The sequence below is a fragment of the Filicampus tigris genome, chromosome 1 (genome assembly GCF_054856515.1).
Source record: "Filicampus tigris isolate MCC_2025a chromosome 1, RoL_Ftig_1.0, whole genome shotgun sequence".
In the NCBI taxonomy this organism is placed as follows: Eukaryota; Metazoa; Chordata; class Actinopteri; order Syngnathiformes; family Syngnathidae; genus Filicampus; species Filicampus tigris.
The window spans coordinates 11,590,825-11,607,886 of NC_141217.1; the positions used below are offsets into that span (position 1 = coordinate 11,590,825).

The window sequence follows — 17,062 nt, forward strand, 5'->3', positions numbered from 1 at the left end:
AATTCGCACAGAATAACACTCATGAGAATGTTAGACTATATACTGTAGGTGTTTAATCAGCATAAGTCCAGCTACGGTAATTGTTATTATTTTTGAAGAGGCCTAATATTGGCTGATAAAATCGACTAGCCTATTAATTGGCCAGGCCCTAATTTAAGCAGGCTTCCTCATGATTCTGTTCACATTTTTTACACTAAGACAACACCTAACATGTGATCAACAGTACTGTATTGGAACATGATGTTCCACTGAGCTCAATGCGTCATCAGCAGGTGGCAACAGAGAGACCGGAGGAGTCACAGAAGGGCATGGAAGTGGACATCCTTGGAGATTTTCATGGATCAAGCTCCTGTTGTGTATTTTGACGTTAAGGTTCTTGTTAGAAAACAGCAAGTTGTGCAAAAAGGATCGAACCTTTGAACAGTTGGACATTTGCATTCAAAAGTTCCGTGAAGGTCAAATAAAATTCACCTGTAAAGGTTATTTTAGGTTCATCCTGGAATTTCACCCCAAAGTCTAGTGATCTAGTAGTCCCTAAAAGTCCCTTCACTTTTTGGGAGTTATGCACTTATCATCAGCATTGAGTTTAATCAAAATGTTACACTGCAGATTTTACGACAGAGATTTTAACATGCTGTTCATGGGTATTATGTTTGGATCTTACAAATAAATGAAATATATAAGATTTCGATTGAATACATGGCCACAACTTGAAGAGCATTTGCACAATCTAATCTAATGGAGCAGAGGTTCCCACCCACTGTGGCGATGCACATTTGTGCCAGCAACGGACGTACAGTGACAGGTTGAACCATTAAATGTGCTTACACTAGATGGCATAAGGTGCAATTAAGCCGTAAACCAACCTGTTGGCATTCATGCAACCGGGTAACAGCTTTGTGTTCAACTAAACTGGCCCTCAGTTCACACTGACAAAATGCGTGACTCAAATTGGATGAGATCATCAATATTTCCATACCGAGTACATATACTTTTTGCCACATTTTTGATTGGTGGTGTGGTGTGCCAAGAGATTTTTCTAATGTAAAATATGTGCCTCGGCTCAATGGACCTAAATGTTGGGAAACATTAATAGAGATCCAATTGAACATTCGGACTTAACATTGACATTGAAATTAGACTATTTAAACAACTCTAATATAATTTTTTAATATTTGTTTGATAGTAAATGAACTCTTCTCTGATACTGACCAACACCATCAAGAATTATCCATATAGAGCTCTTGCAATGGATTTTATTCGATTGCACAAGTGTTCCTCCGCATTGTGGCCGGTAAGTGTGTACTTTGTGTGTGTGTATATATATATATATATATATATATATATATATATGTATATATGTAAGTGTGTACTTTGTGTCTATTTATATATATATATGTAAGTGTGTACTTTGTGTATATATATATATATAGCGTATTCATTCCACATTCCATTCTGACCTGATAACTTAAGCAAGAGAAGGAAGATGTTTGTCAAGCTGACGTCACATTCACAAGGCTCATGTCAGCCTGCACCCTTGTGGTGGCTTTTTGGTGGAATTCAGAGAAAAGGTGAGACAGCAGACGATACAGTAGCGGTGTGAGGGACTCCACAGCAGAGGGCAGCACAAGCATGACAAGTGACGTGAAATGCAAGACGCGTGGGGGGGGAGAGGACACGCCAAATAATGCAAAACAAAACAAAGAAGAAAACAAAAAGCCGCAGAGGCTTTATTGTACCGGTACAATCGCTAGATAAATCTAAGTTTAAATTTAAGAAAAATAACAGATTCTCTCTTGATGCTACCCATTTGTTTATCATCTTAAGTTTAATATTACAATGGGTGCTTTGACCACAAACATTGGGTGAAGTATGGATGAAATGATGGCTACTGTATCCATCTCTGTCTCATTCAATGAAGATGTCCTCAATGACAATTGCTTTTGCTATCTACAAACCAAATGACCCAAGTAAAAGTACATTGCTGGGACTGCAGACTGGAGGCGAAGCCCCTGTCAAGTTAACTGACAAAGATGGCACAGTGTTGAGATGCATTTGTAAAAATGAAGCATAAAATGGGAAGGGAAAGAAGCAAAAGAGAAACTTTTCTCTCAAGTTGCATCATCAACAGTCTTCCAGGCCAGGCTCAGCAAGTGAATTTCATCAGTTCTAGTTTGCCCAACAAATCTCAACGTAGGGCTGGGCGATATGACTGAAAAGTATATCACGATATAAGTGTTTCATATTGGTCGATATCGATATATATTGAATTTGTTTTCTTTATTTAAACTATTGAAAATAATGACCCGAAGGAAAAGACATTTAGCTTATTTTATTTTAACATAATACTTAACCTTTAATAAGAGGTCAATGTAACTATGAAAGAGTGAAATAAACTGGTTGATATAAAGATTAAATAAACTCCATTTTAAAGATAATGTGCTTAGAAGGGCTGAGAAATGTTTGAAAAACTCACAATCTAAATATTTCATATCAGTCAATATTGATAATTATTGATTTTGTTTTAAACCATACCTTTAAATAACAGTTAACTGTTTTTTGTACATCGTTAGGTAGAGTAACGTGCAGTTTGTCCTCCATCAGTGCACTGTAAATGCTTACTTGCATTAGGTCTACCCCAAAGCAGTTGTTGACACATACAGCATATAGCCTTCATGTAAGTGAACGAATACTCTCTTGCAGTGCATACATCATCGTTGACCAACCGTCTTAGGACTACTTTATCTTTTTAGCGGACTCATTATTGCCATAGTCCATTCATATTTTACTTGCTGGATTTTACCTTGAGTGCGATGCCGGTGTCGGATAAGGCTAACTAGTGCTAGCATGTCAAAGACAAGAACTCCTCTACTTGTACACCATGGCTCCATCTACGGCCTTTTAATAGGGTTATCATGCATAATATAATTTAATTGTAAGAGTTGTACTCAGGGGCGGAGCCATGCCGTGACAGACTGCCCACGCAGTGGGATTCATGAAAAAAATATATACTTTTAAATGGTTAGTAAATTGCGTTTTTTATTGTATTGAATATTTAAGAGTGGCATAATTGCGGTTGTCTAAGGAAGATCTGCACTTCATATTATTCAGTTTGTCGCTTTAGTTGAATATGCGATGTGTCGGGACAGGTGGATTGTGCTCAATGAGAGAAATATTCAGGCCCACCCGGATTTTTCCAGGCCCACCCATTAGCCACGTTCTGGCTCCGCCCCTGGTTGAACTGTGTCAAGTGGTCATTTATTTGAGCAAAGTTACGGCGCTCGCTCGCTGGACGCGAGCATAGCGCACGGCCGCCGGTTTAGCGTTAGGGTTAGTTAACAGCTTCTTCCTCGTTGCTTTAAAAGCTGCTTCTTCTTTGGTTTAAACGCTTCTTCTTCATGTTTGGAGGCGGAAGCGCGCTGCCTACATCACGCACCATGCTGCGATCGGATTTGTTTTTCTTTTTTTTTCTTTCCATCGAAGGTTTTATCGAAGGCATTTTCTATTGGTATGGATCACGTGTCAATCGCGATACATATCGATATCGAAGGATCGGCCCAGCCCTATCACAACGTATCTCTTCAGAGCAATTCGAATGTATTATCCAGGGCCAGAATGACAAGTTTGCCTAAATAATTGATTGTGGAATTCCACAAATGATGATCAGGGGTTGTTGAGTTGCCCTCGAAGGCTGTATGCCATCCGAAAAGAAACGTTGATTGTTTTTGTACTTATACAGCGCCACAATTGATTTGAAATACAACCTCCAAAATGTGATATGAAGATGGCATTTAGCTTTCACCGATGACAGATATTTGCCCATTTCCGGGGGCTTGTAAGTATTTGGACATTTGATGACACATCGTTTTTAATACTCGGGTGGGAATTATTGATAGTCAGTTAATGCTCTTTGTTGTGGGTTTCGCTGCCCTCATTGTTGTCTTCAATGAAAAGCTGCATGCTCTTCGACCTTGAATACAGCCGTCTTCAACCTTTTTTTGCAGACTATTTCATGTCAATACACACTGTATTTCAAAGGACAAGCATAGAAACAAATGCAAAGAAATGATTACAACTACAATTTTTAGTTGTATCTAGTAGGAAATATTTACATGTTCCTCTTCAATAAACTGGCCAGTCTCATGTTACGTTCCATAAAGTCGACTCGTCGACTAGTCGGTTCATCCCCTAAATGCAATGTCCTTTGGATCATGCACGAGTGTTCCTGTGTTCTTGACTTCAGTTCATGTTTTTGAAGTGCTCTCTTTTCTGGTAATCCAGGCCAAAATATTGATTTGCATAATAATGCACTGAGATCTCCTGGCACATATCCGTAGCTGAAAACTCCATAACAGCATTAAAACAAAAAAAAAGTATCTGCTTCATTTTGCATGAATGAGAGTACAGCACTTTCTGAATGGTGAATTGTCACATTTTTGTTAAATATTTTAGATTAAAGCTGAAAGTTTACGCTTCAACTTCATCTTGATTGTTTTATTTCAAATCAACTGTGGTGGTGGTGCATAAAGGCAAAACAAATTGTCCAAAAACCTCTGCAGTATAGTATGTCTTTGCATTGTGTTGATGGGAGTGCCAGTGGTCTTATTTACCAAACATTCGCTAGCCAGAATATATTTTGGAACCAGGTTACAAAGCAAATAGAAACACACACACGCACAAATCACATGGCATATCTGACAGCATCACAATGTCTGTTAAAGGCCCACAATGCCATTTGACCATGCACATTAGCAATAAAGTGTCATTCAAAATAGGTCATGTGATCAAGTTAAAAGAAATGAAGAAAATCAATGAAAGCATATACCTGCAAATACTGCATTTTATCTTCCTGCTGTTCCCTCACTGGATACCCTTGCGGGACCCCCCTTTCTAAGGTTGAGAACTCATACTTGGCATTACGGTCTACGGTCACGATTTCAGGCGCTGAGCTATAGTCATATGGTCTGTCATATATTAAGTCGACATGAATTCCTCCATCGTGGCTGTTTTCTACAAAGTGCAGAAAAGCACGAGCGTCAGGGTTAGATAGCAACGGACTCACAAGACAGACAGACAGACAGACAGACGAATAGATAATAGAGACAAGTTCAATTGCTTTCTGATTTGGTTTGCCTTTTGCCTTTACTTTGTCCTGCGAGACTGACTTTAGATCAAAATAACTTTCTCTTGAAATGCTTTTTGAATGCAGAAATCAACACAAATAAGACAAAAATACCCCTGCATGTTCCCAATTTGAGCATTCAAGTTCATTTAGGATGTGTTGAGCTTGGCTGTAAAATGCTGCATTTGAGGGAAAACTGTGCCAAAGGGATGAAAGATAGCAGATCTTTTGCACAGGCAGCAGGTGGGCATGCAAGTCAGCAGCTTGGTAAAAAAAAAAAAAAAAAAAAAAAGCAGGAAACAGTCCTTATACATACAACTGTGATGAGTTATACATGGCAAGCCCTCTGGAAAAAGAAAGCAGAGAACTGGAGGTGTTAATTATCACACAAATATTGGCTACCCGGTGTTGCTGTTTGTTACATGACCCCTAAGTGGACAACATGCACTTCTCATGGAGGACACCAGGGGGCTCAACGTGTTTGAAAGGTGACAGGAATAAGGACGGGGAAAGGGAGATTGCGTGGGATGCAGATCCACTTCCACCATCAGACAAAATACTAATATGCATATGTTGTTAGTCCGCACCATCAACAGCCTTTTAATATTCTAATATGACCCTATAACCTCAACCCGGTTTTCTTACAAAGTGTCAGTCCAACTATAAAACAACATTAGAAGGAAATCCCTTATATACAAATGTTGTATTCAGAAAAACAAAATATCTCTGATTTGAGGGTAATATGAGCATGAGGATGGCATCAAAGTGCTTTTCGGCAGGTTTTCCGGTCCTTCCAAATCAATGGGAACCATTTAGTTCATTGCCCTGTTGTAGTGGGCCAAAATGGCCCATCTTAAGTGCAATGGAGTGAATAAAGTGCTACAAGATAAATATGGCCTTTGAATAGCAATCACTCACTGGGTTTTTTTTCGGGTGCTCATGTTTCAGCAGTACATACTAGCACATTCTAACTGAGTAAATAGATGCTTTAGACTGTAGGTCAGGTGATAATATTTGACCATTGATTTCATGGGGAAAACCCCTTCAAAATATATTTTTTGCATTCATTCAAATTCTTCTTCAATATTTAGGGTGTACTCATACTTTTTAAATTCAATTTAAATTCCATTTATCACATGTAAACGATTACATCTGTCTTTCATTCATCTCCATCCACTAAGAAAAAGAAATGGCGCCCTAATTCCGAACCTAACCAGACTATAAGGTCACTGAAGGAAAGGGGGAATTCTATGCGTGGACAGAGAGTGAACGCGTAAAAATAAATTGACCAAACAATAGGAAAATAAAAATTGGCGAACACAAACAGCGAAAAGAGTTTGGGATCATCTTCTTCATGGCCATCTTAAAAAGAAAACAAAAATCAGTGATCTACAATTGAGACATTGGCCATGGTTCATTCAGGCTTTAAAAAGACGAACCATCCACCACCTTGATGTCAGGGGAAGGGAGTGAAAAAGGATGCCGGGTCGGTGGGTCGGGGACGGAGAGAACACCGGATTGTGTGGGGTGGGGGCGGGGCGGGGGGCTTACCCTCGTCCACCTCGTCATTGGACATGATGGCCACGCACTTGTCCCACACCATGCGGATGTCGGCCCGATAGCGGTCACAGGCCCAAAGGAACATGGGCAGCAAGATGGACTGCACAATGGAGCACCAGAGCACACACACAACCATCCAGTTGTAAGAGCGGTCAAACTTCAGACTGGCAAAGCTCACCACCTGTGCAGAACAAGGCCATAAAAGATACACAACTTGACTACATGACTGTTGGAATGCAGAAAGAGAAAAATTCATTGGTAACATTCCAAACGTTAGCAGACGGTCAAAGCAAGAAAGGGCGGGCTACTGATCGTTCTCTTGTGATTTGAGTGATCTCAGTCTCACGCATCTTCAGATTCTCAAACATCAATCTTAAAGAGCCACACGAACGTTTTCACTGAGTCAAAGGTCCATTCATTGACGTTGGCCAGGCCACATGCCATAATGTTATATATATATTCAGAACAAAATGACCTTTTCATAAATTTAAGAGCAAGTAAATCAAAATGTCATTTCCATTTTGAGGAGGAAGATCTGAACTTCATATTATTCAGTTTGCCATTTTATTTGAATATACGAATATACCATGTGTCATAAGAAATATTCAGGCCCACCCTGATTTTTCCGGGCCCACCCATTAGCCACGTTCTGGCTCCGCCACTGGTTTAACCCCCTAATTTGAAACCCTAACCCCAGTTTGGAACCCTAATTTGGGGCGAGCGGCCGATTTTGAAGGCCCCGAAAAATCATTAGTCGACAGGCGTGGGGGAGGGGCGTCCATTCTCCTCAATCCCAGCCGGATGCCCCTTCAATATGCCTCTGCCACTACATTTTTGTCCCGGGGGCGGTGGTGGGTGCTGTGGAATCGCCGCCGCATCGGCCCCACCCTCTGCACGCCCTGGAGACGATCCAGTTCTACGCATGCTAACCCAACCAAAAAGGTCGACTGAGGGTCAATGCTGTATTGCAATAAACCAGTTGAAAAAAGCAAACTACAAACATTCTCCTGTACTTGCAGTACAGTATATCCTGCATGCACACCTTCAATTGACAAATGTACCAGCATATACTCTAAGCATGCACTTTGCACAGCATTGTATCAATTCTAATCATAGACTGCATGGCAACCAAGTGTTTCAAGTGGTTATCAGACTGCCTCACAATTCTGAAGCCACGGGTTCAAATCCAGGGCCCCACCTTACTGTGTGGCGTTTGCATGTTCGCGCCGTGTTAGCATGTGTTTGTCAGGGTATGGCGACTTCCACCCGCATTCTAAAAACATGCGTGTTAAGTTCACCAAAGAGAGAGTAGGTGTGAATGTGAGAGCAAATTGTGTTTTTGTCTGTAGGCGCCAGCCAATCGCAGGGCGGGCGCCTATAGACAAAAACACAATCCCAGATGCAGCCCAGCTGGACTAGGCTCCGGCTCAGAAAATGGATGGATGCATAATCATCAACTGCCACGTGGAATTTGAAATTGGGATTATTCAAATCATTGCGTGTCGTCGCAATAGCAATCTTACATAATTGACATACAATTACTTACTACTAGGTAAATGCATCCCTATGTTTATGAGTGCTTATGACAAGGGCGTTTTTCTTAAGAGTTGGGCTATGACTTTTTATTTATTTATTACTCGTCTTTATTGGGGTTTGAGACCAAATATGATGCTTCAGATCTAACACAATTTATTTGATCAACACTTCAATGTATAAAATATATATTTTTACCACTCTCTGGTAAAAAACAAAATGCTTGTCTGAGTGTGTGCTATAAAAAATATGTTGTTTTCTTATGAATCTTTATGGCGCTTCCAAATGTAAAATCCAATTTTGCTCCCACCACAAATCTATTGCCGAGTGCGTGAATCATCACACAAATGTAAATGAGTATCCGAGAACATTTATTTGTGTTTGTTCTTCCAATGCATTTAAATAGCTCATTATATTTGGTCAGGAGAGATGCTGTTATTTCTGTCACGAAATAGAATCTTCCATCACCATGACCGCCTCTATTTAGAACACATTGTACTGTATAAATGCACTTTGTAGTACAGTGAAGCATTACTTTGCTCAAACCAAGCAAGTTCATGAACAAAACAGCAAACCTGGAGAATTCAATTCAATTCACCAAAATGAACTTGTCAGTGTCCTGAATCTTTCTGACTGCTAAATAGCAGCTGTGGCGCCCAAAGGAGTGTGAGGACCTCCCTTTGCTTGGAAGCGTATTCATTGTCTCTAGTCTCCACCTAGAAGTGTATATTCCACATTCATGTTTGGTAAAAATATGAATAGTATCTTCCCTTAGCATGTGCATATAAAACTAGGTATTGTTTATCAAGTAAGGTTTGAAATAATAAATGTAAACAGCACAAAAATAAATGCTTAAATACAAATGAATAAATAAAACATCGACATATACTGTTTGAAATCAAATGTAGCTTTTGAACAAACTAAAATGTTGAAAATTTTGTTTTATTTATTTTTGCTACAACTGTAAAGAACCTGATGTCTTCAGTCAAGCGTGCACAGTAGCGAAATGTGCCAATGAGCCAATGAAGGAAATGACAGTGGAGAAAAAAAAAGAGCTATTTGTCAAGGAAGTTGTTATCGCTCAGCTCCCAGCGTGCAGTCGTAGGCAAATAGCAAGTGAGCCCGCAGAAGCCGAGAAGCATAACCCGAAGGAATAATTGAAGATGATGACTATGAAAGACAATGCCTGTGTCACTTGCTAATGTGGTTCTCGAGCTCTTTTCGAGGTTCTTTTCAAGAAAGTATGATCTATCGCACAATATTAGGGCTGCAACTAACGATTTCGTCAATAATTATGTTTTGTTTTTTTCAGTTTCTCAATAATTATTTTTTCAATTCATCGATAAATCGGATTAAAAAAAACAATTGCCAACACTTTACTGAAAAATAGGACTTGACAGGATGCTTTGTGAACATCCCAGAGCTCTTATAAGAGAATAAATAAGTTCTAATGTTGTTGTTGTTTTTTTATACTAAATGTTGTCAAAAACGTTTATACAATATGATATGAACCACCACAAAAAACATTCAACATTCACCTTTTAACACGTATGTATTAGTATTTTGATTGCCAGTACTTATTATCTATTTTAGTACATTTGTTTAACACACATTCTTGTGTGTAATTCAATTTGTCCCTTCAGTGTAGCCATAGCTGTTCCCACTTTCACCAAAAACCGTTGCTATATCGGTGGTTTGCATTCTGAAGAGCTTTACATTCAATTCAGACATGCAATTCTTTCCAGTGTCCTCATTAGCATACAAAAAAAAGTATAGAAAAGTATACAACACTTTGGACTGCTGCATGTGTGTTGATTGAAGGTTTATAATTTAACGTAACATCCATATTATAGCATTTAGGTAGCGGACGTTTGTCCGGTTTATAGTAAAACACCCCTGGGAAGGACAAACTTGAAGTAAGAACGTTTTGCCTCGTATTTGCAGAAATCCTTGCGAAAAGTGCACACACCCACTCTTGCAGGGGAAAAAAAATCACAACAAGAAATGCCATCTTTAAAAGCGCGACAGTACTATTTTACCGTGCAAGCCTATCAGATGATGACAAGTTTGGTTTTTTCCTCCTACATCGCAGTAACACTATAAGACTGACTTGCGTTGACTACTGTATGACTAATAATCATAGACGGAAAGCGATGACGAAACTATATACAGTATATGGCGCAGCTCTACTTCTCAAAATAAAAAAAAAGTCTTTTGTCTAGCCAGGCGAATTTCACTACTACCGCTCTTCCATGTTATTCACAAACTAAAGCTAAATTACATGACAGGAACTTTTCATGCTTGTCAAACTAGATTAAAAAAAAAAAAATGCACACCAGCACGAAGAGAGACTAACATTATGTTTCCTCACTGTTGGGCTTCTGTGTTACACGAGTGTGCATTGACCGCTCGACTCGCGCTTCGTGACGTGTGACGTAATAAAAGAGTGACGCAGCGGTTGACGCAATAATCGTGCAACACAATGATTCGATAATGGGATTGATTGCCAAAACTTTTAAACATCGATTTTTAGCGATATTAGCGATTCATTGTTGCAGCCCTACTCAAGCGGCTATTTGCATTTTGTGTTTTCTGTGTGTCTTTTACCAATGTTTTAACATGATGAAGCTATAAGTAGTGTTTTGGAATATGTGCACGAGCACTTCTCATCCACTGAAGTTATGTTGTCGGTTTAACTTGCCAAAGGTGTACAGCCCTTGATTGGGAAAACGTGTTTCGGCGACAAACGACTTCAAAGATGGCTGCACACAGGGCTACATAACTGGGGTCATGCCGCAATCCGGTCACGATTAAAACAGACAGTAGTCTTAACCTAAACCCTAAATATGACAATAGCACATTTGACAAGAAAATGGCTTAAACAAGCGCCGGAACATTCTTTGAATACAGGCTTACTGGTCTGGCTTTTTGTCTGGCGTGTAAGCAGCCTTAAGCTCGCGACACGCTCTCAGTTCTTCTGCCTGGAAACACAATGAATTGACTTGTAAAAAATGAATGAGACCCCGAGGCTGGAATTTGCAAGCCAAACGGTGACAGGCTGCAAGGAGGGCTTTGCTCCTTCATTCATTTGTTGACGAGGAGCTTCAAGGACTCTTGTTCCCAGAAAGATGTGGATGGTGACATTCTTGTTGTTAAAGAGGGGCGATCACTCTTGCATTCTAAGCAACCTTTGCTCACTTTAATGGGCCCACACACTCACTCGATGACTTCATGGAAAAATACACAGATCATCCATAAGCACTGAGCCTGCGTGGCCTACTTTCCGATGTGGATGAGGAGGAATATTTAGGTTTATGTAAATAATAAAGCAGCATGGCAGGCTTCCACATCACCATCAGGGTGTTATGTTGAATGATTAGCTCCAGTAGTCCCGTTTAACGTCCTTCCAAACAAAGCTCAACGCTAAACAATGAGCAATGAAGAGATGGTGAAATGGAAGAGGGAAATTTCCACATCAAATCACTTTATCATCATCCCACAGTCCGTTTGATTGGCGAGACAGTTGTCAAGAGGGTTGACAGTTGTCAAGAGTAAAAATGCTGTAAGGCAAAGTGAAGTCAAAATGCGAAACGCACCTCCAGTGGGATGCGACAGACAAGAAATACGATGGCAAAGAGTATAATTTTGTTGGTTTTTTTTGTTTTGTTTTTTTAAAGTTCGAGATGTCAATGTTATTGAAATGTCTTCATTTCTCCAAAAATACACATTTGCACTTTGGGTCTTAGCAAAGAAAAAAAATGGAAACTGGTGTAATACAGTGTGCAAAATGTTGCGTCACTAAACAGGAAGTCAACCCCCCAAAATTCTTGGCAATAATATTTTCTATGCGCCTTCAGTCGTCAGAACATGACATCCTGATTAATATTGTGTTTGTGGAATATGAGGTAAGCAGCAAAAACCAGCCGTTTTTAGCCATCTCAGGGGGTGGCCATTTTGTCACTTCTGTCAACTGAAATTACATCAAAGTTGCTCTGGTCTGAGGGGACAACCAATCATGGCTCACCTGTTTTATGAATCTGAACCATGATTGGTCAATTCACATTGGTTTCCTTGCAGTGGAAGGACAAAACCACTTGGTGGCGGTAATGCACCATTAGGTGTCATGATCGTTTTTTTTCTGTTGACTTTGTTTGGATTAGATTGTGTTTTTGTCATGCTTTGTCTCGATCATTAGGTGTTAGTTTGATGATTCGCGATAAAAGTGCTTTCAGATACAAACGTGCTCGCGGAACCAACAAAACTCTCATCTCAAGGCACCTCTGTACATCACACAATCGTTTGCCGAGGATCAAAGAGATGTTTTATAAGTAAGTGATCGGGATGTTTATGCGCTCAACTCACCAGTATGGGAAAGCCGGTGAGAAAGTCATAGATGAAGACAATACCGCTGATCAGGTAAGTGATCTGCAGCGAAGTCTTGAGGGGTTCTGACCCATCGATGGAGGATCTGCGCTTGCCCTGGGCGTCCTCCACCACAATGGTGGGGACGTTGAACTTGTTCTTGTCCGCTTTGTGGCCTGCCTGAATGGAGAAGGTCTGGAAGAGAGCAATGCCGATGCAGATCACACCCATGGTCACGCTACCGCCAATCAAGAGCAGGAAGCAAACCCCAAACCCCAGGCCGATCTCTGTCACAATGAATCGGCAGTCGGAGGTGTAGAAACGGTCGATGGTGTCGTGCCAGCCCACTGCTGGAAGCGTGGACAGGATGAAAGAGACCAACCAGATCCCCATCACTGTGTGCACCGCCTGCTTCTTGGTGTTGCTCAGCCTGGAAACACAAACACGCAATTTAGGATAGGAAACACGAAAAAAGCCCAAAACAACACAAACTTGACTTACGAGTGACCCGCTTTATTCTTTGCTTTGACTTGTGAACAACAATTCAAGATACGAGCGCTACATGGAGCCAGCAAACTCAGCTCGCTTCACAATAAGCAGCAGCTGGTCAGATAATGAGCAAGTCTTTAAAAAAAGAGGCTTCAAGCGGTTGGTTGCCACTACCGCTTAAGAGTTTACTGCCAAACTAAACTCGATAAAACGAGAGAACCACACATGGTGTATTCAAAACAACCACATAACTTTGCCTTAGCTACATGCTAACACATCATGGTAAATGCCATTAATGTGCTAAAAAAACACACACAATAAAACGATGCTCACAGACATATTTTATTTATCCTCTGCAAAAAAAAAGTCTGTTATTCCTATTATTTCAGCTGATGGTTTGAGACACTGTACAACGGTTTTGAAATGTGAGCAATGTCAGTGAAAGAATTAAATACATCAAAACACATTCAACGTCAAGTAAGCCAAGGCACTTCTATACTGGTCAAAGTGTGTCGACATATTGAATTATTTTACACTAGCATGAGCAATGTGAAAAACGCCTTTTCCAAAACCCCAAAACATTTTATTTCTATTTTAGAATTGGTATTTTTTATGTGAAATCCTGTTCACTAAACAAAACTCAAGGTAGAAGGGAGATCCAAATCAAGTACATGAACTATCGCAGAGGAAATACAATGTCATCTTTGTAGAGTGGAAAACAAGCTGAAAAACGCTCACTTTGAAAAATTGGAGTTGAAAGCTGGAGCGAAGTAAGAAATCTTCACAGATGGCAAAAATGATGTTTCACATCCTATGGTCAATTTGTCATTTTGTTCTATATCTGTGCAGAGGGATTTGGTGGTTTTCACATCTCCAAGTAATTGTTGCAGAAGGGACACTGGCTAAATGTTTTTTGTGTCCTTTGGCGAAGGTCCCTTTCTCTCGCACACATTCACCTGAAACACAACCGCTAGTGACAGATGTTCCTATTAAAGCATTGTACCTGTCCGGGATTTTAGTAACACAGGACAGAGTAGGAGTCGGAGTAGGGGAGTAATTATCACCACCTACATCAAAAAACCTCTGCAACTATCCACTGTTTCAGCCTCCACTGAAGAAAGACAAAATGTTAATTGACATGTTACTGAGCATTTCAGAGTATTTCTTAAAGAGGCAGTTGTTCCATAATAATATGATTATAAAAAAATAGAACATAGAGATGAAAATGACTCGTTTGACCAAATTACTTCTTGTGGAAAATAAAACCACGTCAAAATGATTCAGTATGATTTAACCAGTTGCCACATTGAAAAAGTGACTTAGTTACTTTACTGATTACTTGGTTTTAAAAGTAACTGAGTTACTTTACTAAATATTTGGTTTTAAAAGTAACTAATTTAGATTGCAAGTTACTTTCATAGTTACATTCAGCAGATGCAAACAACCCAGTTTAACATAAAAATGACTCACGGTTTTGCCTCTTTATTATTGGAAGTGTAGTTTAACAGTGGTGTATGTTTAAGAGTGAAGTTTGTTTTTATTAAAAAAAAATACATATAGACAACCTTTTTTGAATTCACTTAACACAAACAATTCTTTTAATAAAACTGAAAATAAAGCAGTCTTTCTGTTATGACTAGTTGTTATTACGTGATCATTGTCAGTTATGCAGTTGCAATGGTCCTTTTTTTGCTTTGTCCTTTATGATGTCATATAGGCCTGATGTTTAAAAGTTTATAAATGGAGTTACTGAGTGACATGTTGTCACTGTAGTGATGGGTTGATGATACCTCATGGAGTGTATTGACACAATACGCCAACTGTGTTGGCACTGGGTTGATGATACCTCATGGAGTGTATTGACACAATACGCCAACTGTGTTGGCACTGTATTGATACTGTGTTGGCCAGTCAACACTGACCTCTGTTGTACATTAAAAATCATTGCAGGTCACAAATTATGTAAAAAAAGGATAAACTTCCATGCTGACCCAACATTAGCTTGTGAAATAATATTAAATCTTTATTCAATTGCTAGTTTTGGACTTAAAATGTGATCTTTGTGTATTGTATTTGCTCCATTTGTTTGCTGAGCGAAGTTGCTAATGAGAAGAGTTAAAAATCTGCTTGTTTGTGTAAAGGCTCAAATGAGCACGTAGTTTGCATGTTCCCTCTGTGCCTGCGTGGGTTTACTCTGGGTAATCCGGTTTCCTACCACATTCCAAAAACATGCATGGTAAGTTGATTGGACACTCTAAATTGCCCCTAGGTGTGATTGTGAGTGCGGATGTTTGTCTCTGTGTGCCCTGCGATTGGCTGGCAAGCAATTCAGGGTGTCCCCCGCCTACAGCTGGGATAGGCTCCGGCACGCCCCGCGACCCTTGTGAGGGCAGTCATACATTATGGTGCTACTTTCTCTTTAAACTTGAAAACATACTGCGCTGTGAATAATATTTTTGGGGTTTTTCTTACATAGTGTTTTTGAAGCTAGATAACACTGGTGACAGCACAGTGTGTGCAACAAACTGTGATGTTTTTATCTTTAGCTGACACAAACTGAAAATATAGTGACTGTGACTGCTTGAAAATGTTAATCTCTTTCCTTCCTCCATTGTTGTTTGTGATATGGCCACTCATTTAAACACTCTGACATTCAGAATTATACATTTTTGTAGCAGTTTGGCAGATATTGAACAATTCTTAAAAAAGAGGCTTCAAGCTGTTTATTGCCACTCCCAGTTGAAGTTTACTGTCAGATTAAACATAAAACAAAGAATTACACTTTGTGCATTCAAAACAACCACATAACTTAGCCCTAAAGTATGCCAGTTTAACACTAACACATACTGCGAAACGCCATTGACGGGTTAATGAATAGCATCGGTGTGACAGTGCTCCTCGATTTGGTTCCTTGATCTAAATTGGCCACAAAGCCGATGTAACATGGAGAGAGATGCGGACCAAGTTGTTGTGGTTTTAATTTATCAATAGAATTGAATGTACAAGTATGCAGCATTATTACAGAAAACGCCTCATTCCTTCACCAGAACGGGACTGAGCGTTGCCTGTCTGATAATTCCACTCGTTAAAATCCTCTGAAAAAGCAACATCAACAAATATACACAAACAAATCAAAATATTGTTATTTACATGTCCTAATCCATTTTTAAAGGATTATTTTACATACATGGTTGCAAAATGAAGGGCAGCAGTAGCTTCTGCAGCTTTGTGCAAAGACAAGGAGGTCTTGGTGTCACTGTGAGCAATAACACTAGCCTTTCCTCAATATGCCTATAGCAGTAAGATCGCATCACTAAGCAGCTTGAATCTATTGCGTGAATGAGCGTTGCAAAGGGCAGTGGACGCTGTGAGAGAGCAGCAGCGCAACTACAAGGTTGAAATTCATTATTCAGGCCTTCAGTGTGTGTTAATGTCAGAGACAAGGCAGCCATGCTAGCTCAGCAGGGCAAATATGGAGCCGTTGGAATGAAAAACGAACAACATTTACATGGCGTTTTTGCTGTACAATTCTGTTGTTATACGTAACTGAATATTGAAACGAAATGGCGAGGACAATGCGAATCAGAAGGAAAGTGAAAGGTGGCAAGGAAGGCAATATTAATTTTTGTGGTTCACAGTGGTATAGAACAGCCTGTGTGCGCATTTCCTCTTTTGTTTGTAGGTAACCAACATATTTGACGACACAGTTGTACAATATACATCACTGCAAAGTACACTCCCAAAAATAAACACCTTGTAAAAGGCCCTGTGAAGTAAAAATGAATGTTTTTGAAAATTGACACACAGAGAGACTAGTGTTGTTAACAGCTAGCATCTGTCTCATGCCTACCTATCCATAAATGTTTGAGCTGCGAAAATATATCCACTTAAAGCCAACAGTGGCTGAAATTTATGTCACAGAGTCGTTCCAGCAGGGCTTTTCGTGCTCCGACAAAAGGTGCTAGCCACCAGCTGCCTCGCAAGCTAACGGGCTTC

General features: G+C 39.8%; 1 protein-coding gene across 3 annotated transcripts in view; it reads right to left on the reverse strand.

Moving 5' to 3' along the window:
- Window positions 1-17,062, reverse strand: part of gpr153 (G protein-coupled receptor 153) — a 41,197-nt gene that overhangs the window by 6,242 nt on the left and 17,893 nt on the right. For all 3 annotated transcript variants that reach the window (XM_086052255.1, XM_086052248.1, XM_086052240.1), the window contains 3 exons: window positions 12,578-13,007; window positions 6,674-6,863; window positions 4,826-5,010 (listed from right to left, as the gene is read on the reverse strand). In XM_086052255.1, coding sequence (XP_085908381.1) covers window positions 4,826-5,010; window positions 6,674-6,863; window positions 12,578-13,007 — 805 coding nt within the window. The remainder of the gene's footprint in view (window positions 1-4,825; window positions 5,011-6,673; window positions 6,864-12,577; window positions 13,008-17,062) is intronic.